The following is a 26458-nucleotide window of genomic DNA, read 5'->3' as shown; positions in this document are numbered from 1 at the left end:
ACTTCTGAGGTGTCTTTTAATTTCTTCAAAATTTAAGGTTTTCCCCTCTTGAAAATTATTATAATGAATTAATGAACCCAAAGAAAGGGAGGTTGGAGTTCTTCCCGGGAAAATGTTGATTTCTAAGTGGTGGGCAATGAGCTTTCCTGACTTTAAGTTCTTTAAAATTAAAGGTAATAATTTTTTGTTGTTACAGTAAATAGGCCTTATGTGTGTATACAAACATAAAAAAAAATTTGAGCAAGTTGTATACGTATTTTTTTCCATGAATCGATAAATCCCAAAAAGAAATTGGGGGGGGGGTCCTGTGGTTCTTCCCCGGGAAAATTTTGATTCCTAGGTGGCGGGAAATGATCTTTCCCGACTTCTTAGGTGTCTTTTAATGACTCTTAATTTCTTAATTTAATGTATTTTAAGTTCTTCAAAATTCAAGGTTTTCCCCTCTTGAAAACAGTCAGGTAAATGTTTCTCATTTTTTATTTTATGTGTGTATTCATACATAAACAAATTTGTAGTTGCATGCATATTCTTTTTGCCATGAATCCATAAATCCCAAAAAGAAAGGGTGGTCCAGGGGCTCTCCCCCTTAAAAATTTTGATTCCTAGATGGCGGGAAATGGGCTTTCCCGACATTTGAAGTGTGTTTTAATGACTTTTATGTTCAAAATTCTAATTTTCTTAATGTAAAAAAAAAAATCAGCTCACGGGTCCTGAAAAGGTAGGTCTAGAATTCATTTAATTTTCCCTTTTTTTTTGTTGCCCAAGGGAGGGGTCAGGACCCAGACCCCCTCCCCCATATCCGCAAATGTGAATTGCGAGAAAATGTAACTCGGTCGGGTACTGGATAAACATTCTCTTTCCCATCCTTCTCCTCCTCCTTCCCTCCTTCTTTTCTTGCATTTCCGATCATACAAAAATCTCCAGACATTATATATATTTTTTGCCAAAAAGTGGGGTGGGGGGGCGCCCCCGCTTCCTCCGGCCATGTTTATTATAAAAAAAGTGTATTAGTATTAAGCCAATTTTAGTACAGCGAATATACTTCCCGGAACGTTATTTTTAAGTGTCTAGGAGGTTTTGAGTGGGCGTTGTAAGGCCTACTTATATTTACGTCAGACAAAATAAAAACTGCGACAAAGAAAAGCCATTATTCTAGAGTCACTAGGCCTACCCTTAATAGTAACTTAACGTATCTGTGTTACCCAAGACCTTCCAACTCTACCAACTGAGCTATGAGGCCGTTTAGGCACGTTTATCTCAAGGTATTGCGTAATCAAGTTACTTTCATGTCTTCCCCCCCCCCCCCACTTTTTGGCAAAAAAATATATGTCTAGATTTTTGTATGATCGGAAATGCAAGAAAAGAAAGAGGGAAGAAGAAGAAGGGTGGGAAAGAGAATGTTTATCCAGTATCCGACCGAGTTACATTTTCTCGCAATTAACATTGGCTGATCTGGGGGAGGGGGTCATGGATCCTGACCCCTCCCTTTTCAGGACCCGTGAGCTTTTTTTTTTTGTTGTTACAATTAGAAAATTAGAATTGTGAAGAACATAAAAGTCATTAAAACACACTTCAAATGTCGGGAAAGCTCATTTCCCGCCATCTAGGAATCAAAATTTTCCCAGGGGAGAACCCCCGGACCACCCTTTATTTTTGGGATTTATCGATTCATGGAAAAAAGAATACGCATGCAACTACTCATTTGTTTATGTATGTATACACACAAAGTAAAAAATGAGAAAAATTTACCTGACCTTTTTCAATAAGGGAAAACCTTGAATTTTGAAGAACTTTAAAAGTCATTAAAAGACATTTCGGAAGTCAGGAAAGCTCATTTCTCGCCATCTAGAAATCGAATTTTTCCCGGGGGAATCCGGTCCCCCTTTATCTTTGGAGTTCATTGATTAATTGAATCATTTTCAAGAGGGTGGGAGGGAACCTTGAATTTTGAAGAATTTGAAAGTCATTAAAAGTCACCTCAGAAGTCGGGTAAGCTCATTTCTCGCCTTTTAGGAATCAACATTTTCCCGGGGAAGAACCGCTGGACCCCCCACCCTTTCTTTTTGGGATTTATCGATTCATGGAAAAAAATTCGTATGCAACTTACTCAATCTTTTTTATGTATGTATACACACATAAGGCCTATTTACTGTAATAACAATGGGAAAAAATATCTGACCGTTTTCAACAGTGGAAAACCTTGAATTTTGAAGAATTTAATTACTTTTAAGTTCTTCAAAATTCAAGGTTTTCCCCTCTTGAAAATTATTATAATGAATCAACGAACCCAAAGAAAGAGAGGTTCGAGTTCTTCTCGGGAAAATGTTGATTTCTAAATGGTGGGAAATAGCTTTCCCGACTTCTGAAGTATCTTTTAATGACTTTAATTCAAAATTTTCCTGAGGGGGGGGGGACCCCGAACCCCCCTTTCTTTTTGGAATTTATTGATTCATAGAAAATTTGTATGCAACTACTAATTTTTTCAAAAAAAGTATGTATGTATACACACATAAGCCCTATTTACTGTAATAACAATGGGAAAAAATTACCTGACCGTTTTCAAGATGGGAAACCTTGAATTTTGAAGAACTGAAAAGTAATTAAAAGACACCTCAGAAGTTGGGAAAGCTCATTTGCCTTCTAGGAATCAACATTTTCCTGGGGAGACCCCCTTTTCATTTTGAGATTTATCGATTTATGGAAAAAAATGCGTATGCAACTATTCAGTTTTTGTGTATGTATACACACATACTGTACTAGCGCGAATAAGCGCCCCGTTTGAATAAGCGCCCTTCTCGAATAACCGCCCCTCCTAACTAACGTTTGAATAAGCGCCCCTATTCTTCTTCGGTAACAATATGGTATTAAATGATATTTATCTTGGACAGATGAGAGCTCCGATCCCTGGACAGACAGTATATTTCCAACTTTACTCTTTTTTTTTTCGGCCAATGGCCAACAAGCTAACCACTACCCATCACCACTAAATTGCATTTGCTATTTTGCTGTTATGTAAATATTCACGCATTTATTGTCATGAGCCATGTTTTCTGGACGATTTTCTTTTCTAACCACCATTCGTAATGTCTTTATATAATCTTTTTCATTCAAAAAGTGCCTCTTGAATTTAATAATTTTCCATAAGAACCCCTCAATTTCATCTATTTCCATAAGCGCCCCCTGAATTTCCACTCTGTTTTCATAAGCGCCCCGTTTAAATAAGCGCCCTGTTTGAATAAGCGACCCTCAGAAAGTGCAAAAATATTCTAAGCGCCCGGGCGCTTATTCCACCATTTAGAAATCAACATTTTCCCGGGAAGGAACCTGAACCTCGCTTTTCTCTTTGGGTTCATTGATTCATTATACAGTAATAATTTTCAAAGAGGCAAATCTTGAATTTTGAAGAAATTAAAAGTAATTAAAAGACACCCCAGAAGTCGGGAAAGCTCATTTCCCGCCTTCTAGGAATCAAAATTTTCCTGGGGGAGAACCCCCGGATCCCCCTTTCTTTTTGGGATTCATCGATATATGGAAAATTCGTATGCAACTACTCATTTTTAAAAAAAATGTATGTATACACCCACACACACACATAAGGCATATTTACTGTAATAACAATAGGAAAAAATTACCTGACCGTTTTCAAGAGGGAAAAACCTTGAATGTTGAAGACCTCAAGTTAGTTGCTAAAAGATACTTCAGAAGTCGGGAAATCTCATTTCCCACCATTTATAAGTCAACATTTTCCCCTGAAGAACCTGAACCCCCCCTTTTCTCTTGGGGTTGTATTATTATTATTATTATTATTCTTATTCTTATTAATATTATTATTATTATTATTATTATTATTATTATTATTATTATTATTTTTATTATTATTATTATTATTATTATTATTATTATTATTATTATATTATTATTATTATTAGTATTAGTATTATCACTAGTATTATCATTATTATTATCATTATTATTATTATTATCATTATTATTACAGTATTATTATTATTATTATTATCATTATCATCATTATTATTATTCCCATCAACAGTGGTAATGGGAATAATAATAATAATAATAATAATAATAATAATAATAATAATAATTATTATTATTATTATTATTAGTATTAATTTTAATATTTTAGGCTATGTTTGTTATAATAATTGTGTTGTTTAAAAATGGAAACAATTGTAAGTCAATTTCTTTTTAACACCTGTAAGCACGTGAGAATATCAATACGTCGCTGTGTTATGGTCAATGGTAAAGAGAACACAAGTGCGTGTTGATAGGAGGCTCCAACAGGATTTGTAAAAACAAGGAGTACATAGTACAGTATAAATCTAGTTGCTGGATTATTTAACATACGAGATCTAAATAAGTAGATTATAGGTTCTATCAAAAAATGACTTAATTCTACATATATTTTAAAATTATTAATAAGCTGGTAATTAAAATTATCATAATTATTATTATTATTATTATTATTATTACAATTACTATACTACTACTACTACTACTACTACTACTACTACTACTACTACTACTACTACTACTACTACTACTACTACTACTACTACTACTACTACTACTACTACTACTACTACTACTACTACTATTATATTATTATTATTATTATTATTATTATTATTATTATTATTATTTATTTATTTATTTATTAAGGCGCATACACTTATGCGCCAAGGATTGACAATAGCGTATATATTATGACTGTCCTATGATTGGGTGACAATCCCTTTTACAAGACACCATAAACACACGATGCTTTACACAAACTAAATCTCAATGCGATACTTAAGGAGTGGAGTTGTTTTGGTCGTGAGAACAATCATGCAACACTGGCAAGAATTGAACCCAGGACCCTGGGATTTGAAGGCAAGTATCTTAACCACCAAGTTATTCAACTCCATCTTATATTTATTATTAAGCAATTTTGTGGTTAAAAATAAACAATCGTAAGTTGATTTATTTTTAACACCTGTAAGTAGGCCTACGTGCCTTAGAGAGTATCAATACCTCAAGTGGATTGCCCACAGCAGCCACTAACAGGATCTATATAAGCAATGAAATAATATAATAGACTTTATATTGGCAGATTATTCAACATGGGATTAAAAGATCAACGTAAAGTACTTGCAAACTCTAGTAAAAAAATGACGTAATTTTAAATATTTTTAAAGTTATTAATAAGCTGGGAATTAAACTGTTATGTTAACACAATTTGCGTTTTCTAAGCGTTTCATGCTAGTTACACTTGGTTCAAGACAAAATAACCGTCAGACGCATTAACAATATTCAGCATTAGAACTCCCTACTCTACATCACTATCACCAGTAACATGGATTCCTCCAGTCCAGTATCATGCTATTGTTCATGTTTCTCATTTATATATAGGCCTATATATATATATATATATATATATATTTTTTTTTAAATGATTTTTCCCCTTTATTATTCCAACATCATTTCTCCTTATTTTAAGATTGAAAGTGATATTATTATTATTATTATTATTATTATTATTATTATTATTATTGTTATTATTATTTTATTACCATCATCATTATTATTATAGAGCAATTATTATAGGCTATAATAGAGCAATTGTGTGGTATAAAAATGAAACAATCGCAAGTCGATTGCCTTTTAACACTTGTAAGTAGACTTACGTTAATGTATCACTCTTTTGTTGTCAGTGGTATCAGTACACAAGTAGGTTACTGAGAGTAGTCACCAACAGGATCTATAAAAAAACACCGAGTTGATATAGTAGACCGTTTTATTGGCGGATTGTTTAACATGGGAATTAAAAGATCAACGTAAAGTACTTGCAAACTCTAGTAAAAAAATGATGTAATTCTAAATATTTTTAAAGTTATTAATAAGCTGGGAATTAAACTTTTATGTTAACACAATTTGCGTTTTCTTAGCGTTTCAAGCTAGTTACACTTGGTTCAAGACAAAATAACCGTCAGACGCATTAACAATATTCAGCATTAGAACTCCCTACTCTACATCACTATCACCAGTAACATGGATTCCTCCAGTCCAGTATCATGCTATTGTTCATGTTTCTCATTTATATATAGGCCTATATATATATATATATATATATATATTTTTTTTTAAATGATTTTTCCCCTTTATTATTCCAACATCATTTCTCCTTATTTTAAGATTGAAAGTGATGTTATTATTATTATTATTATTATTATTATTATTATTATTATTATTATTATTATTATTATTATTATTATTATTATTATTATTATTATTATTATTATTGTTATTATTATTATTATTATTATTATTATTATTATTATTATTATTATTGTTATTATTATTTTATTACCATCATCATTATTATTATAGAGCAATTATTATAGGCTATAATAGAGCAATTGTGTGGTTTAAAAATGAAACAATCGCAAGTCGATTGCCTTTTAACACTTGTAAGTAGACTTACGTTAATGTATCACTCTTTTGTTGTCAGTGGTATCAGTACACAAGTAGGTTACTGAGAGTAGTCACCAACAGGATCTATAAAAAACACCGAGTTGATATAGTAGACCGTTTTATTGGCGAATTTTTTAACATGGGAATTAAAAGATCAATACAAAGTAGCTTGCAGGTTCTAGCTACGGGGACAGAAAAGTAATTGCACGCTGAATTTTTAAGAAGTGCCTTGTAATACGTTGGCCTACGTGACTTACCGTACAAATGCAAATAACTAAAGCCGGGAATTTTCCACAACTTCACCATCGTCTGGAATGCAGCTTACCCCTGAGATAGATTTATTGGATAACACTTCTGTATCAGCGGCACACACAATAACTAACGTTTCATCCAAAACAACAACTCTTTACAAAATTGAAGAAAAAATATATAAATTGAAAAGCCTAAAAGGAAAAACAATAATAGTAATAATAAATACTTACATACACAATAATACCATTGCAAGGTCGAAGTGAGTGTTCTTCATACACATAAAAATATCATGATCAAATAAATACAGTCAAGGTGTACACTCGTCAGTAAAGAGTCAAAAATGACGAAAAGATTACTTTTAAATAAATATGTGTCAATTATGAGAACAGTCTCCAAAAAATAGTACCGGTATGGTAGTTAAATTAACGTTTTAATTAAGAAAGAAAATATTATATTTATATTATTATTACTATTATTATTATTATTATTATTATTATTATTATTATTATTATTATTATTATTATTATTATTATTATTACCATAGCCTTATTATTAATAATAATAATAATAATAATAATAATGTTAATAATATTAAATTAGTATTATTATTAAATTATTATTATTATTATTATTATTATTATTATTACTACTATTATTATAGGCCATTCCTATTATTATAAGCTATTTGTAGAGCAATTGTGCGGTTAAAAAATGAAACAATCTTAAGTCGATTGCCTTGTAAGTAGGCCTACGTTATTGCATCACTTTGTTGTGGTCAGTGGAAACAGAACGCAAGTGGGTTACTCATGCTCAGAGCAGTCACCAACAATATCTATAAAAGCATGATGAGTTGATATAGTAGACCGTTTTATTGGCGGATTATTTAACATTGGAACACAAAGTAAATTGTAAGTTGTAAGAAGTGTACGTCGACTTTTTTAGTGTCTCCTAATATATATCTCGTAATTATTTAAAATACACATAACTAAAACCGAGGGAATTTTCCCCAGCTTTCACTCTTGTCTGGTATGCAGCCTACCCCAGTTGTAGACCTATAATGAGAATGTACTAATTTTCAACGATGTAGATGTTTGAAAATATGTTCATAGACAATAGACGACGGTTTGTTCATCTTGCATTATAACCCTTTTCCCGCTGTAGGCCAACATCTACACCATGAGTAGGACGCAGCGTGAGGAGTCAATGACGTGTGGTACCTGGGACAAGGGTTAGGGCCTACGTATATCAGTTTATTACGAGAGAAATTATACTCAACCTAAAAGGGGGAAAAACAATATGTTTTTCTGTAGGCCTAGCTGCGTTAATATTATATCAACAGTGAAGTCAACTTTTAATTCGACATACAATACTTTTCTTAATTAGAATAGGCCGATATATTGAAGTGTATCTTTAGCATTACGTGTGTTCATATGCGTATCGATCATTACGTAAAATCGTCATTTGCATGCTTAGTTGAGTGTCAGTCAGTCACTGATCTCAACTATAATAGCTACCCATAGAGTATATTAACCGGTATTAAATCACCTAAAACTGTATAAACCAAGCGTGTTTTTAATTTTTTTTTCTTTTCTTTTCCAATTAATGTGCAGTCAATGAGTTTCTTTTCGAGATGGACTTCTTTTCGACGCTAGTTTTGCAAATTAAAGAGGTGGGCTTCAATTCGAGATGGGTTTTTTCTCGAGATTAAGTCCATTGGGCTTCAATTCGAGGTTTTAAGGTATGTAGAGATCAGTGGTAGTAGTGCATATGTTCATCGCCATTTGTGTGCCGGAGCCTACGGATTGACCGAACATTCTGGAAGCACCTTCGATTAAACATAAATTCCTCATGAGCGGATCGTTCAAGAAAGTTGGGGGTGGTTGCGACCAGGTAGACTTGGTTCCAGTCCCTAATTTTGCCTTAATCAGTAAAAACTATTGAAAATATATATTTTGGCACCAATGGGTTTCCATATTACTTACTTGCTTGGCGTTCTACTATACTTTTTCCTCTTAAGGCCTGTTTATATGACGATAACGATCAACGATAAAAAGCTAAAAAGCAATTGTTCATAAATAAAAGAAGTTTTCACATAAGCACGAATCGATAACGAATTATCGTGTATACAATAAAAAATAATTTCACAAATCAAATAAAATGACGTCATAATCATGTGAAAATCGTTTTTACTACTACGATATTATCTTCTTCCCATGATTATGACGTCATTTTATTTGATTTTTGAAGTTATATTTTTATCGTATACATGATAATTCGTTATCAAATCGTGTTAGTATGAAAACTTGTTTTTTTTTTCTTTTATATTCTATATGAACAATTGCTATTTAGCTTTGTATCGTTAATGTGATCGTTATCATTCAGTTGATGTTGCACGAAGAGCAAATATTAAGTTGGGAATGATCAAATGGTCATTCAAACGCTGCGTCAACAGGGAGTTCTACAACTTTACAAAACCAGTATTAGACCTACTTTGGAATACTGCAATACAGTATGGTATCCGATGTAAAAAAAACATAAAGATCTCTTAAAGAACATTCAAAACGGGTAACATGACTAATCCCAGAGATACGGCATTTAAATTTGATCAGGATATAGGCTGAAGTCTTCACATTGCCAACTTAAGCTTATTGAGAAGAGAAAGGGCTATAGTCATACAGATATTAAAAAAAAAAAAAGAAGAATAATCTTCCTGATATCACTTTTTTTAATGGATAAGGGGACAAGAACTAGAGGATAAGTTTAAGATTAAAAAGCAAAGTTTCAGGAGTTGGATCAGGTAGACCTTTTCGATAAAAAACTATTAATAATTGGAACTCACTGCCTTGCGCATGCAGTTGAGGCTAGTACAGTAAGCCAGTAAAAGCAGCTTTGGGGGAAATTCTGGGCAAATCATCCCTTAAAGTAAGAGTTGATTTCTATTATACATGTATTGTGATTTATAAATACATGTCCCCTGACCCCCTATGGTAGTTTTGTCTGTTGATCGCCCCCACCTTTTCGTACATCTTTGGATCCACCACTACACATTCTGAAGAAGTGCTAGTCAACGGTAAGGCGGCGAGCTTCTACTTAGGTCACTTCGCATTGTCTATACAGATTGGATTGGTCAGTTTAGCAACAACATTTACGTTAATATAATTTAGATTTAAATTTCAAAAAATAAAAATTACAATATTACCAACGATGAAGTCAAAAAATAATTGTAGGTTAACAGAGTTAAAAAACGGGATGAAAACATTTTTTTTTACGAAAAACCCATACTGCCACAATCGGAAGCAGCCTTGATTACGCAGCGTGTAACTATGCAGCCATTTTGTTTTGTCGAGTATTTAGTTTTCTATTAGTCGTCTTGGTAAGTCGGATTTTACCACTGCGCAGGTGGGCGATTTTTAACGAAGAACGACCAGTGGAATAGGCCATTGTATTAGTGACATAATATCCTTTGCACGGTACAACAGTGTTTCTGCCTAACGGAAAACATAAAAAATTGTCAGAATGATGTTAACAAAAACAACAAAAGTGTATTTTCAATGGTGCATATATACTTCGTAGATTGTATTCACATTTTTCGCAAATGGGTAACTAATGCCTCCTACGCTGGACAGGTCCGATGGTATCATGACAACAGTTAAAACTGTAGGTACAATATTATAATAATATAAAAGCTGATGTTTAGCTAGACGTACAGATAAAGATCATGTTTTAATGGACAAAGACAAATTGAATGAAACAAACCATTTAATTATAGATAATTATGTATTTTATTATTATCATTAAACCTTGCCACTTTTCTACTAATATACATTTCGTATCAATAGACCACATAATATTTATAACAATATTTAATTGAGTCGGAATATTACTAAGGCCAAATTATATATATTATATATTTACGACACATTAATACTATCACAAGACTGTACTAACACCACTATCAAAATTCCCATTAAAATCAATACTATAATATATGGCCTAGTCTAGGTTTAGTTTCTGATATCTGTTATTATTAGGCAGCCGGGTGACCCCTGGTCAGCATTTATATAATNGGGGGGGCCGAAATTTGGGCCGATCGAGACAACAACGCCCTAGGGGGTCCGGGGGCATGCCCCCGCGAAATTTTTGTGTTCTAGACGCCGAAAATAACATTTGAGGCGTTGTGGGCTATCATTTTTTTCTTTTTCCTTCTTTTTTTCTTTTTTTCACCTCCCAAAAGGGGGGGCCGGGGCCGGGCCGGCCCCACCTAAATCCGACCCTGTATATATATAATGATGAAAAAAGACTAAGACTGGCTGCTTAACTTTACGTTTACATTCAAAATTTTTCAACCGAGATGTAGCCATCGTGTATATATAGGCCTATGTACATACATAATATTTATTTATAGGAATATATATTTCGTACTGATATATAACGTATATAATTATTATAATTTTAGATAAATATGTATATGCCTATTTAACAATGCAAATGTAATTTCATCAGAGTTCATCACTTCTAAACAGTTCTCAATAATATCAACTTAGCTGAAATAGTATCTAAGCTTCTTTCAAAGGTAACACAACATCATTTTGTAGCGCCTTCTGCAGCAACACCTTTGTAGTGATACCTCCTAGAATATCAAGCTGAGAGACAACCACATTCAGCTCTTTACTGGCCCATGTGACCATTTCTACTGCCATCATAGAGTCGACTCCATAGTTGATCATTGGTTGGTTAACGTCAATACTCTCAGGTTCTACGAACAGCAATTTTCCTAGCTTTTCTTTTACAGTCTTCTCTACATCTTCAAGGCTCAAGGAGCAATCTGTCTTTCCTACATTCTCACCTTCCACAAAGTGTCTGTATTTGCAGCTGTCGTTATATGTAAACTTCTGAGTATCAGTCCAGTTCTGTAATGAAAAGATAATTTATTGTTTAAATTTTACAATTATTGGTAATTGCTATTCGCAATTAGGATTAGAAAGTTAGTAATATGCAAACATTTACTTTACAATTTAAGATGAAATATATATATGGAATTATATAAATTATTATATATTTTTTACATGATAAATAAAGGATATTTGATTTGATTTTAATAATTTTCTAATTGATCTTAAATCAAGATCTCGTGTTTTTCCAAGTTATTGAATCTATGTGATATGTATTGTTTTTAGTTACTTGGGTATAGATCATTTCTTGTTTTTATTATTTATGTTGTTTACTTATTGATGTTGGTCGGGATGTTAATTTCATGTAAAATGTTACTAATAATAAGGATCTTCATACCTGATTTGCAAGGCATACAACGGCTGGTACATTTGATGATTGTAGTAAAGTTGACATCGAGGTCAGGAACTCTTCAACGTGAAGTGTGATGTTTCCTTTAATAGCTATTGTGTTGGTAATATCCGATTTGTCTTCCAAGAATCCAGCTCCTCGGATGGGTGCAAGCTGGACACTTAGAGATGCTAGTCCCTTGCGTTTCCTTTGCTCAGCAAGTGAATCCAGATAGTTATTCGCCGCGACATACATCGGTTGTGAGGAATGTCCCCATACAGATGTCACTGACGATAACAAGAAGAACACGTCGAGATCTTGATCTTTAGTAAGAGAGTGGAAGTACTGAGCACTTATTGCTTTTGAGTAGAGGATCTTGTCTGTTTCTTCAGGAGTGAGAGTTTGAAGGGATTCTGCAGCAATGTACCCTGCCAAGTGAAACAATCCCTTGAGTGGTGGTGCTCCCCTGGTCTTTAATTGTTCCAGCATATGTTGAATATTTTTCTTCTCACCAAGGTCCGTGGCAAATTCATAAATCGTGACACCTTTGCGTTTCATAAACTCCATTGCTCGTCGACCAGCCGAGCTTCGACATCCCCGTCTGGAAACCATTACTACATGTTTCGCGCCTTTAGTAGCAATCCAGCGTGACATTGCGAGACCAATTCCACCGAAAGCACCCGTAATCACGTAAGTGGCATTTTGTTTGAAAAGCATTGATGACTGATTAATCTTCGGAGGCTGAAAGTTATCTGGAATTGAGAATATTACTTTTCCGATATGGGATCCCTTTGCAGTTGTTAGGAACACATCATTGTACTCAGTGATTGGATGGACAGCATACGGAACATGCTTAAGTATTCTCTTTTCGAATAAAGATGATACTTTCTGTAGTAGCTTCTGTGCTTTGTCTTTCTGCAGATCGACCATAAAGTCTATTTGACAGGATAGAAAAGATTTATTTTCTAGGAATAATTGCATATTAAGATTTGAGCTCTGAAGAATATCTCTTTTACCAATCTCGCAGAACCTGCCACCGGGAGCAAGAGTTTTTACTCCTTTGGTAAGAAGTTCACCATACAACGAATTTAGCACAACGTCTACACCTTTGCCGTCTGTCCAGCTCATGACGTCAGCGTAGAAAGCATCTGAACGTGAATCAGTTACTTGTGTAATGCCAAGAGTCTCTTTTAAGAATTTGCGTTTTTTCTCTGTTCCGGCAGTGCAAATGATGTTTGCACCAACCATTCTGGCAACCTGAATGGCACTCAATCCTACACCACCACAAGCAGAGTGTATCAAGACTGTTTCCCCCTTCTGTAGATTGGCACGTTCAACAAGACTGTGATATGATGTAGCAAAAACGATTGAAACTCCTGCGCTTTCATCCCATGATAGATTTGATGGTTTCTTAACGATAAGCTGAGCATCGCAAATACTATGTGAGGCAAAACAATGTTCTCCAATTCCAATGACTTCATCACCAACACTGACCGTAGTTACACCTTCCCCAACGGTCTCAACTACACCACTCAACTCTAGACCGAACGGTTTTTCATCTGATGTTAACAAATCATCAAGCATGCCAAGTGCCATCATAACATCTTTGAAATTCAAAGCTGCGCTCTTCACTTTAACAAGCACTTTACCAGGGGATGGAACCATTTCACTTCTGTACGAAATACCGAGATCGCTGATTGAAGAGAGGCCTGTGTTTGAAGTTTGGGTTAATTGCCAATAAGACTGGCCACTAATTGCCATTTTAGTTAATGGGTTGTAAGAAGCGAGTCTAGGATAGAAATACAACCCACCCCGTATTGAAACTTCCCTCTCAAAGGAAAATGGTGCTGTTATGTAGGGTACAAGTAGTTTGGCTTGTGTTGCTACTGGACTACTAGGGTCAATATCTACTGAAAATACAGGTGTACTGCATTGATTTGTCACTGCTCTTACAAGACCAATGGCTGGGCTGCATTCAATATTGGAATATGTCATGTTTGATCCACATGTCACTACCCATAGTTTTGTAAATTTGTCAGGGTCACTGTCAATCTTCTGTAGTACTTTCAACAGTGCATGACATAAATGATCACTATCTCCCCACAAGTAAATTAGTTCGTATGGCAAACCTTGAGATTCTTCAATAAAATTTCCTGAGTTCACATCAGCATATGTTTTGACTATTACATCACAATTGAGACACTTCTTGATGTCTTTAACCAATGGACACTGTTCATTTTCTACGACAAGCATGTAGTTTCTGTCCTTTGTGTTCTCTTTAGATTCGCTAGATGTTAATGAACTTCGGCCAAGAAACACACTATGGAAGAACTCTCCTGGTGTTGACTCGGATACTACATCAGTAAAACCGCTGTTTCTTAGTGCCTGGGCATATCCTTCTCTTGTCAGCCAGCAGCAATCTTTTCTAAAGTCATCGTAAACCCAACAAAGATCAAGGGCTCCGAACACTAACTCAATAATGTAATTAGCATTTGTTCCCTCATACATTAAAAATAGACCATCGTCAACTAACAGTTCTTTGACATTTTGAAGCGTTGCATTGATATCTACCACTGGGTGCATTCCATCTAAGCATACGACTAAATCTATCGAACCAGGAGTAAATCCTTGGCTGGATACTTCAGCTTCTATGTCTAACTGTTTGTATTTCACAAATGGATACTCCTCGAGTGTACCTTGGGCATGCATAAAAAATGTGGCACTAAGATCTGTAAATATATACTCAACTCGATGTTGTTCGCCTAGTTGTTTTAACGGCTCTAATATGTGTCTTGCGAGACCTCCCATACGACCCCCCAATTCCAACACACGGACAACCTGTTTATGTTCACAAGCATCATTAATTATCTTTGAAATGATGTCTGCAGCTGACTTGTAATAAAGTCTCGTGGTAAGTGATTCAATGAAATACTTTGGGAGAAATTCAGGTTGAAATAGCATCTTAACTGCGCTTCCAGGGTCCACTAAAGTCTTAGGAAAGTTATCTCCAATACTTCTTATCATTTCAATTTCCTGCTCAAGCTCCGGTACGTATTCTTTGAGCTTGTCTAGATTTGAGTGTATGTCTTCATATTTTATATCCAAAACTGATTTGTCTGCTGCAATCCTTTCTAAGCACTTGAGATAACGTGGATTTAAATTAAAAGTGTCTTTGTTACCATTATCAAGACCATGACGCACATATGATGCACATATACCCTTTATGATAGGAACTCGCTCTTCAGCTTTTCTGATACTCTCTAAATCATCTGAGTAGCGGTCACTGTTCTTCATGCTCCGAAAAACCTCTTGTAAGACTGAGGTGCTACCCAAACATGATGTAGATGGTTGCCAATGTGTCTGATACAAACACTTATCTATATCTACATTCGATTTGATTCCACTAAGGTTTTGACATTTGACACCAGACATAACTGCCAATATCTTGCCATCTTTTGTTGCCATAGTTAAGTCACCAAGCAATGTATAACTGTCGCATTCAGTTACTTTCGCATGGACCAGAATTTCCTCGAATGGTGGAATCTTTGGTGTGTACATTTCGAGGTGTTTAATAGCAACTGGGATATAAAGAGTTGTAGTGTGGCCGACACTGTGTAATAGTAGTTGGAATGATCCATCCAAGTGTGTCGCCTGTATGCGCTGTTTGTTATCGTCAGCTGGGCATAGATATCCAAGAGATTCTCCATCACCATTCATCACTTTATTTACCACTTGAAACGATGGGCCGTATTGAAGGCCAAGTGAGCTAAACTTTTCGTAGTACGTCTGCTTGTCTTCTTGATCTGTACATCTTTTTAGAATCTCTTCAATATCTAAATGATTAGAATTATTACTGTTTGCCGATAATAATGTGCATGTGCTGTAAAGCTGCTCAGCAGACATAACAGTAACGTTATTTCCGTCCCTGGTACACGTGAGATTCAGATTTGCTTGTTCCATACTGTCACTATCGTCAGGCCATGTGCACACACGTTTAAAGCTGAAATTAGCAGCGACAGGTGATTCATCATCACGGAAAAATGACTGTAGTGCGTACTCTACGTAGCCAGCAGCTGGAAAAACAACTCGGTCTTGAACAACGTGGTCAGCAAGGAAAGGAAATACTCTAAAGTTCAAGATACCGTTCTGACCTTTGAATGTACGGTCGTCCTGGCCAAGTCTGTTTTTTCGATGATCCGGATCTTCCACCCAAAGACTAGAATGTTGCCAAGGATATTTGGGGATATCTACCCATTGTCCAGCATCTCTGGTGACATTCTGCCAGTTGATATCTACTCCATTTGTATACAGCTGCCCCAGAGAATGTAAAATAGAGTTTCTGTCGTCCTGTTGCCTTTGGCCAGAGGAAACAGTGATGATGTCATTTTGTTTTTCCGCCTTTGCTATTTGCTTAACGGAGGACAAAAGAGTTGCAGAGGCACCACATTCTATAAATACATCGGCTTCAATTTCTTTTAATATATTTTCAATAGAAGGTTGAAATTTGACTTGGTTCCTAATGTTCTTCCACCAGTACTCTGTCTTAAAGTCACCATCGTACTGTGTTCCAGTCAATGTCGAATAGAATGGAATTGATCGTGAACCAGCAGGAGTCATTACAGCACCTTCCATCGACTTTCGGAATCGTTTTTCCATCGGGTCCATAAGAGGTGTATGGAACGCACACTGAACACGGAGTTGTTTTGCTTTTATTTCACTATTATTTACAATCCTCATAATACTGTCTTCAGACCCGGCAAGGGTCAATGATCCGGGTGCGTTCTCCGCTGCAACATACAAGTTGTCATTATTTCTGCAAATATCTTCGGCTTCTTCCAATGATAATCGGACAGCAACCATGCTACCGGCACCTTTCAGAAGTGATTGGTTCTTGCTTCGGTGATATATAACCTTAACCGCTTCTGCAAGTGTTAATCCACCACAAGCATACGATGCTGCTACTTCCCCAAGACTGTGTCCTACTACTACATCTGGTGACACACCCCAGTGTCGCCACAGTTCGTAGAGGGCGATTTGTAGGAATAAAATTGCTGGCTGACTGATTTCCATATCATTGATACTCTCATCGTCGAGGATGAACTCCGAGTTAGAATTTCCATTGAACAGGTTACATTTATGTACAAGTGAACTCCCACTCACTTGGCGGAATACCTCATCGCATTTCTCAACAGTGTCTCGGAACACAGGCTCCGTAGCGTACAGCTTCTTTCCCATGTTTGCCCATTGCTGCCCTTGTCCCGGGAATACAAAACAAATTTTGCTCGATGATCTGTAGGTGGTTCCGGTTGATAATCCTTCTCCACTGCCATCTTGAATAAAACGTTCTAATCTATTTCGAAACTCGGTATGAGAATTTGCTGTTATTGCAAGACGACATTCGTGATGCGCTCGTTTGGTAGCCTGCCAGCCGACAACCCTTAGTGCATCTTCGTTACTCTCAAAACTCTTCCAAAGTAATGCTGTATCTGTCAACGCAGCTGAAGACTTGGCAGATAAGGGTATGATGATGGATTCACCTTCACCTAAATTGCTGTTGAAGCCCCAACCTGCCGGTTGCTGTATTGCCTTCTGCTTTTGTGGTGGTGGTGACTGCATGATGGCATGGGCTAAAGCTCCTGCAAAACCGAAGCTGTTTATACCAACAATGATATCTTTATCTTTAGGAAATGGTTGGAGAGAGGTTTGGACGTGAAGTTTCCATTCATCAAGATGTATATTAACATTTGGTGCTGTGTAGTTAATGGTTGGAACTAAATAGCCTTTGTGAAGCATAAGTGCCGCTTTGATGGAGGATACTGCACCAGCTGCGCATTCACTATGACCAAAGTTGCTCTTAACAGATCCGATTTTAAGAGGCTTATTTCTATGAGGCCCAAACGCATTTCCTATAGCTTCTGCCTCGATTGGATCTCCTACTGGTGTACCGGTTCCATGGGCTTCGAGGTAATCGACATCAGCCATGTTGACCCCAAATCGTCTGTAGGTTTCTTCCATTGTATGTTGTTGTGCGGGCTTAGATGGCATTGTAAGGCTGTTACTGTGACCATTGGCTGCTATGTATGTACCGACGATTTGAGCATAAATATGATCGTTGTCTTTTATTGCTTGATCAAGGGGTTTCAGAATCATCGTTCCCCAACCTTCACCTCTGACGTAACCCTTTGCCGAATCAGAGAATGGACAGCATTTACCATCTGGTGACAGAACGCCAAGTGAGCTAAATCCTATTGTTGTTTCTGGGATAATCAAAGCATTGGCTCCAGCAAGTACTGCCATGTCACATTCTTGGTTCCACATTGCAGAACATGCTAAATGCATAGCTGTCATTGATGAAGCGCATGCTGTGTCTACTGCGTAGCTAGGACCCTTAAGATTAAATGCATAAGAAAGCCTGTTAGCTGCGACACTATGTGCTGAGCCAGTGAGGGTATATGCGTTAATAGTAGATATACTTGATCCCATTATACCATAATCCATTAAACCAATACCAACAAAAACTCCGCAAGATGACTCTAACTCCTGTGGTACAATCCCAGCATCTTCAAAAGCTTCATGTGTAACCTCTAGTAACATTCTCTGTTGAGGGTCCATCGATGAAGCCTCCTTCGGTGAGATCTTGAAAAATGTATTGTCGAACTGGTCAATACCATCTATGAAACCGCTTCTTCTAGATACCATCTTGCCTTGTTTGGTTTGATCATAATCATGAAATGAGTCCAGGGACCAACGCTCAGCTGGTACCTCACCGATGCAGTCTTTACCGTCCCGGAGAACCGTCCAAAAATCATCAGTCGACGTCACACCACCTGGCAGTCTGCAACCTAGAATACATTATGCAAGAAAATGTGAATATATATATAAGTTACAAGAACACTTACGTTGAAATGGAGAATACAGTGAGGTTGAGGTTGTGTTGAATGGGAAATATCATGTTATTAACCATAAATACTTTGTGCACATTCGAAGTATGTATAATACTGTTGAATGAATTTCTACATTAGTACTGGTAAGAGTGAGAATAGTGCAGATATTTCACTTTGTTAAAAAAAAACGTTATTAAGGCCTACCTATGCCAATAATAGCGATTGGGGGATATTCGCGCCCGGCCATCACTGGGTTTGTAGGTTCGTGAATATGTTGAATCTGAAAAAAAAATAATGATCAATAAATCATTTTGACATTGGTGTATCAGATAGGTTTCATTAAATAAATTTGCCTAGTCATTAGATCAAACACCTACCTTACCCTTATCATGGCTGAGGCTGATTTACGAGCATCTTATAATATATCACGTTAGATACCCGGAAAATGCACTCTCATAATGCTTATCCACGTTTCTTAATTTGATACAAGTTCAATTTAACCGGAAACACATTGGCCTACCTCAAGTCCCCCTGGTTATCATATAGTAAAATATCAATGATTGTGCATTTCAGCATATGCAATACAATGCAAAGCAGCATAAACACAATAGTACGTCTATGAGGCAGGATTGTTAGAATGGTAAAATATAAATAACAATTTTAATAACAATAATATATAAATTTCCACGTAGGCTTATAAGCGCGTATTGCATGGACTACCTCTATGCGCTTAACGTCAATTAAAGAATATTAAAAAAGTATAAAAAGGAAAGAGAAAAAGGTGCAGTGACGAGCTTTGCACGGTTCGAGGGTCAACTCGTTCGCCCGCCTATGCTCTGGCGCAATCCCAGACCTCTACCTAGAGTAAGCACATTAGATTGGCACTCCCATACAAGTATCATTATTTGGTTAAAATTTACAAAATCGAAGGAATAAAATTGGTAGGTCTACATATAACGTAGATTCATTTTGACAATTGGAGGGGGAGGAGGGTTAGTCGGCACTATTCTAGCAAAGAAATTTGGTATATTGCTACGGTCTGGACAGTAAACGTTCATTATACCTACATTGTAAACATAATACAATTACAGCAAATATTAGTTAATTTAATCTTCAAAAAAAAGTTGATATTAACGCGGAAAACTAGGTAAACGTTAGGATTTATCAATACAGTAGAAAAAAAAATGAATCTAGGCTTATATGGGGCGACATTCTCGTGAAATTAATGACTACCCTCTTTAAATGAGGAAAAAAATGTTGGAAAATAATATAACATAATGAGGATTGTATATATTAACGGTACCTGCGAAAAATAAATTAATAACATTAATGCGTATAAAATTATGCTTTTTGTTCAGTAGATATTTACTTCCCACACAGGGTCGAGCTATGGTTTATATACTGAAAATTAAACTGAAGTCACAGAATAAGGCTTAGGGACGAGTGGAGTTGACGAAATCATTGAACGATATATATTTTTTTCAATTCAATTCAATTTCATTAGGCCTATTTTTTTCTATCTTAATGTTTGCGCAATAATTTACTGATTATGTTTACGCTGGTGTATTAATTATTGGTTGGTGTAAATTATTAAGTATATTCTTAAAAACTTCATAGGCCAAGAGAGTAATAATAATAATGATAAAATAATAAAAATAATTATTACTATAATAGGAATAATAATGACATTATTATTAATTATAGTATTAATAATGATAATCATGATAATAATAATAATAATAATAATAACTTAATAATAATAATATTAATAACTTAATAATAATAACTATTATATTAGTTATAATAATAATAATCATAATAGTAGTAGCAATAATGATGATGATGATGATGATGATGATGATGATGATGATAATAATGTGCTTAAATATGCAACATCAGTTATTCAATTCGCAATTGAATTTAATGTAGTCTTCATATTTAAAAAAAAAAAATAATAAACTGTTAATTAAATATCATTTTAAATTTCGAATTTTAACCTCCATTAGCATACAGTGAATAAAACCGTGAAGGGGTTAATGTTATTATTGCACAGTATAAATTTTATCAAATTCGAGGGCATTGAATTGGTAGGTTCACATGACCCCAAGAGCCTAGATTCATTTTGTCAGTTGCAGATGGGGAGGGTTAGTTTGACTATCTCCTATTCGGTCTAATCGCGCATGTTTCTGCTAGCTCTTGATATTAATGACTACCATCTTTGAATTAAAGAAAATAAATAAAAAGAAAAGTAATATAAAGATATGGTCTGTATACATTGGAGTTATGGTACCTGTAAAAATGTAAAATTGAAGACACAAACATTATGCTTGGGTCTGAGGTCAGGCAATGAATACAAACTTTCAATCAATTAACATATCAATCAATATTCAATTCTTTCTATATTCATTCTTTATCAATATAGAACAAACAATAGCAATAAAAGATGCAATGATTAAATAATAATAATAATAATAATAATAATAATAATAATAATAATAGTAATAATAATAATAATAATGATAATAACAATAATAATAATAATATGGCCTTATAAAATAAAGATACATTATAATATAATCATATAATTTATTCTGAAAATGAAGATATTATAAAATTATATTTTTAAATCATTACATATACGGTACATATTAGAAATATATGAATATATAATGATACACTAATGAAATTAATTATTTTGTCATGTGAGACAATTATATGCACATGCATAAAAAGCTTAAGTTCCTTCAGTATTATCAATCAAAATTTCATGTATTTATGTATATAACAGCATAAATTATCAATGTATAAATCATACAATAACGATGACGTCACCCCACCTTGACGTATACCATTTGCAACGGTAAACTGATAAGACAAATAATTACCCCGTCTAACTACAAATAAACAGGGTATAAATACCAAGGGGAAATAAATCTGAAAACGGACATAGGAACATAGATAATGGATTGTCATGCACATTGTAAAATTCCCCTACTTGCTTAAAAACAAATATATACATTTGTCAGAAACTCTGCTAATTGTTTATCATTAGAGAAGAGCTTCCACTGGGGTTTGCCCACACCATGCCAGAGGATAAAGCTTAAAAAATTTAGAGATAATAAAAATCAAAATGTATCGGTCGATAGGCATTACTAGTGTGATATCGCCTATTTTGTTTAACAATACAAAAACAAACAATAACAATATAAGATGCAATGATTAAATAATAATAATAATAATAATATAATATAATAATAATAATAATAATAATAGTAATAATAAATGTCCTTATAAAATAAAACTATATTACAATATAATCTTATAATTTATTATAAAAATGAAGATATTATTAAATTATATTTTTCAAATCATTACATATACATATTATAAATATATGAATATATAATGATACACTAATGAAATTAATTATTTTGTCATGTGAGACAATTATATACACATTCATAAAAAGCTTTAGCCCCTTCAGTATTATCAATCAAAATTTCATGTATTTATGTATATAACAGCATAAATTATCAATGTATAAATCATACAATAACGATGACGTCAGCCCACCTTGACGTATACCATTTGCAACGGTAAACTGATAAGACAAATAATTACCCCGTCTAACTACAAATAAACAGGGTATAAATACCAAGGGGCAATAATTCTGAAAACGGACATAGGAACATAGATAATGGATTGTCATGCCCATTGTAAAATTCCCCTACTTCTTAAAAAGAATTTAAATTCTGTTAATAACTGTTTATCGTTAGAGAAGCGTTTCCCTGGTGTTTCCCCACACCATTCGGGAAGATAAAGTCCAACAATTTTAGAGATAATACAAATCTAAATCTATCGGTCGATAGGCATTACTAGTGTGTAATCGCCTATTTTGTTTTACAATAAGAGTTGAGAAATTATTAGCCCAGGGTGCACTCATATGACATGCAGTATGCTCTCTGAACAGTTTATTTTTAAATTTTAAATGTTAGACAGAAATTATTAATAATATTTAGAACATTTATATAACGCTCTCACACAAATGTTCTAAAAGCGCCATCTCATTTACCCTTGACAGTTATTTGTAATTAAACCTAAAAAGAGTAACTAAAGGCCTTTTAACTTTTATTTGTCTTTTGAATATTTTACATGTTTTATTGTATGTTTTATAGAGGGCCTTAATAATCAGTTCCTGCATTAACTGAATAGGTCATCCTCTTTAAAAATGATAATAATAAGTAATTAAAATAAAATAAAAAGGGACAGTAATCTACAATCAAATGTGCAGTTATCATTTGCAGCAAGCTAGGAGAGGCCTGGAATATCTGCACAATATATTACATTTTCTAGTAATAAAATGAGTGTAGTAGACCTACTGTGCTTATAATATTTGCCTTCTTTTGGTATATCATTTAAGATATAGTTAATTCCTATTGTTCAATGCAAAAAAAAAATATTCCGATATTATACGAGAAATCGATCGATAGATTAACAGTTTGTTATCTCTCAGAATTTTGAACTTTATTCTTGAAATGTTTTGGGGAAACCCCGGGAAGCCCTTGAACCTGCTTTATCCGTAGATAGTTTATCTATATGTTTACTATCAATGACGGAAGTAATGAAGGAGACAGTTTTAGGCCTATAGTACAATGACACATACCGTTATCAATGAGGGTAGACAACTAATATTTTTACATCGAACTTATCTAGATGACAGTCCTTTTCGAAAAAACAATCTAATGACATTTCGGCATGTACTTATATATTTAAAAAATAATAATTTTAACGGTTTTGCTCATCATGTTAAATTGATATAAACGTATGGGTATTGTAAAAATATATTATTGTCAATTAATGCACCGAGAACATGTCTTCTGCTGGTAGTAAATTGGTAACACAAAATAATGAATAGATATAAATACCAGTAAAATAATATACGGAACGTCTGGACTTCATAGTTGATACAATCCTTCAAAAATATAATAGCTGAATCTTAGAAAGTAGGTGCCTAAATTTATATTCAGACCAAATTCGATAAAATTTTCAACCAATGCTATAATGATGGCTATCGTTTTCCCACAAATTCTAGCAAATGGGCAGAAGATTAGTAATAGCAATATTAAATTACTGACATATATGGGAATCCCTTATAAAATGTGCAAGTTAAAGCAACACACAAGAGAGTCCTAGTCTACTTAAGTTTGGAAGAGGAATTGTATTTTGACTCGTATGGAAAATGCGCTTTACAAAGTTAAAAATGATAGTACCGTACTCGCTGTATATAGGCTAATCATAATAGACAACTAATTATACATCTATATTTGCAATAAACAAATAAATGAATAAAAAATAAATAAATAAATAATAATTACTGACATATATGGCAATCCTTTATAAAAATATGCAAGTTAAAGCAACACACAAGATAGTCCTGTTCTACTTCAATGTCATTACGAGGCTTTGGGAGAGGAATTGTATTTTGTCTCGTATGGAAAATGCGCTTTACAAAGTTAAAAATGATAGTACCGTACTCGCTGTATATAGGCTAATCATAATAGACAACTAATTACACATCTATATAAATTTGCAATAAACAAATAAATAAATAATAGGACTAAATAATAATAATTAAAAAAAAACAACCAAGTATATACATGTAAATTAGTAATAACATGGGCAATATATTTTTCCGAAAAACGAAATACTATCTAAGAATTGAAAAGTGCTTTGGTAACTATGGACTTTAGTAACTATATAAATCCCACTCTTCAATATTATTTTTTATTTGCTATTTAGTAAAATTATATTCCAAGTATACAAAATTTACTTACATGTATAAGCTGATGTCGAAATGTTATTAGGCGAATTGGTTCAGACGGAGCTACTGGTTTCCTTAACAAACCTTCGTAACGTAATGCACACCAAAACTTCTTTCTTAAATCTTTTATACTTTGCGTGTGTGCTTTTCGATTGTTATCGCCTATCATTAAGTGCGAGGTTGAATGATATCAATGCGCACACATCAAATAGTACCCGGTCGTTGGGATTAAATGTAGAGCAATAAACGAGGTACTTCCACGCAAGAATTTTAAGTATATGCATGAAGATAAATACCTTCATAATAGTTCATGACAGATATTACACTTTTGAAGTCACTGTACCAGTAATGTATACTAAAAGTTAATCCATGTGCAGGGTATAATTTAAATAATGCATTCCTACCGAAATCCTTTTAATCGCTGAGATTTTAATCCTTTAATTCCAATATATGTATTATTATTACCATGATATTTATATTTCAATAGCGTAAGCTTAATCAACTAATAATTTTCAGAAGTCTGTTGTATTTTTATTCCTGGTTTTAATTCTTCGGTATTTATGGACTAATACCTGCTATTATGCTTGGACGCTAGTAAACTTTCATAACAGATTCGTAAGAATTTTAAAAGTAATGCGTACACAGGTAGATTTGTGAAATGCAGGTACCAGAGAAATAATTATTAAAAAGGAGGAAATATGTAGCATTTTTATATCTAAGAAATTAAACACCATCACCTCTTCATAATAAAATGATCATAATAATGCTAATAACAAATATAAATAGTATCGAATAATATAATAATGATAATAATAGTAATAATACAAATAGTAATAATAAGAACAATACAGTAACAATAATAATAATAATAATAATAATAATAATAATAATAATAATAATAATAATAATAACAATAATAATGAAAAATATAAAAGAAAACAATAAAATAAAATAATAAAATAATGATAATGTGTTTAGGTAAACTATGATTATTATTGACACTCGCCATGCAGGCCTTCAAGGAATGTTACTCTACTACTACTAATTATAATAATTTTCAACAATAATACAAATATTATTATTTATTTTAACTCCTGGTGTTATACTTTTAACACGTTACTATAAATAGGGCTATAGATATTAATTAAGAGTTAATATAAAAAAATGGGTTTATTTGTCGTCTTTCTATGTTGTACAATGTCATTACCAGTTAAAATCCATGCACTTAGTTTATTGTTGTATTATTTATTTATTTATTTATTATTATTATTATTATATTATTAAAATTTTTATTATTTTTTAGGTGAGGGTGGGGGGTTTGGGGAGAGTGAATAACTGTTATCTGTTGTTCTTCGGAGTTGTATTGTTTTTCTTCTTATTTTTTAGATTAAGAAGTTATTATATTATGTAAAACTTTATGTCATAACCTGTTATGGGAGACATATTATGTCGCCGTTGGATTTTGGTGAAGTGAATAAAAAAATGTGTACGTTGCTATAAATAGGCATATAAATACTAATTAAGAGTTCATAATATAACAAAATTGGTTTATTTGTCGTCTTTCTAAGTTGTACAATGCCATTTCCAGTTCAAATCCATGCACTTAGTTTATTGTTTTATTTTTTATTTATTTATTATTATTATTATATTTATTTTATTATTTTTGGGGGGGGGGGGTAACTGTTATTTGTTGTTCTTTGGAGTTTATTGTTATTCCTTTATTAATAATAACCCTATTTTTTAG

The 26458-nt window shown here is 33.7% G+C and overlaps 1 protein-coding gene and 1 long non-coding RNA gene across 2 annotated transcripts; both read right to left on the bottom strand.

The window, feature by feature from the left end:
- Positions 1-5716: 5716 nt before the first annotated feature.
- On the bottom strand, positions 5717-10789 carry LOC117106123. The gene is made up of 4 exons (XR_004444993.1): positions 9744-10789; positions 6735-6881; positions 6488-6561; positions 5717-5764 (listed from the first exon to the last, which is right to left on the bottom strand). It is a non-coding gene; the product is annotated as an uncharacterized LOC117106123 (long non-coding RNA).
- Positions 10790-10900: 111 nt separating this feature from the next.
- Positions 10901-24898, bottom strand: LOC117106122 (phthiocerol synthesis polyketide synthase type I PpsC-like). Its single transcript, XM_033247470.1, has 4 exons — positions 24728-24898; positions 19098-19173; positions 12019-18851; positions 10901-11639 (listed from the first exon to the last, which is right to left on the bottom strand). Exons 1-4 carry the CDS (start codon positions 24881-24883, stop codon positions 11286-11288), a joined length of 7419 nt encoding a protein of 2472 aa, XP_033103361.1. The 5' UTR covers positions 24884-24898; the 3' UTR covers positions 10901-11285.
- Between the last annotated feature and the right edge of the window lie 1560 nt (positions 24899-26458).

The sequence above is a fragment of the Anneissia japonica genome, unplaced genomic scaffold (genome assembly GCF_011630105.1).
Source record: "Anneissia japonica isolate Jap-2015-1 unplaced genomic scaffold, ASM1163010v1 scaffold288036_len564833_cov171, whole genome shotgun sequence".
In the NCBI taxonomy this organism is placed as follows: Eukaryota; Metazoa; Echinodermata; class Crinoidea; order Comatulida; family Comatulidae; genus Anneissia; species Anneissia japonica.
The sequence above is the reverse complement of the archived record's forward strand: the minus strand, read 5'-3'. Positions and strand labels throughout refer to the sequence as shown.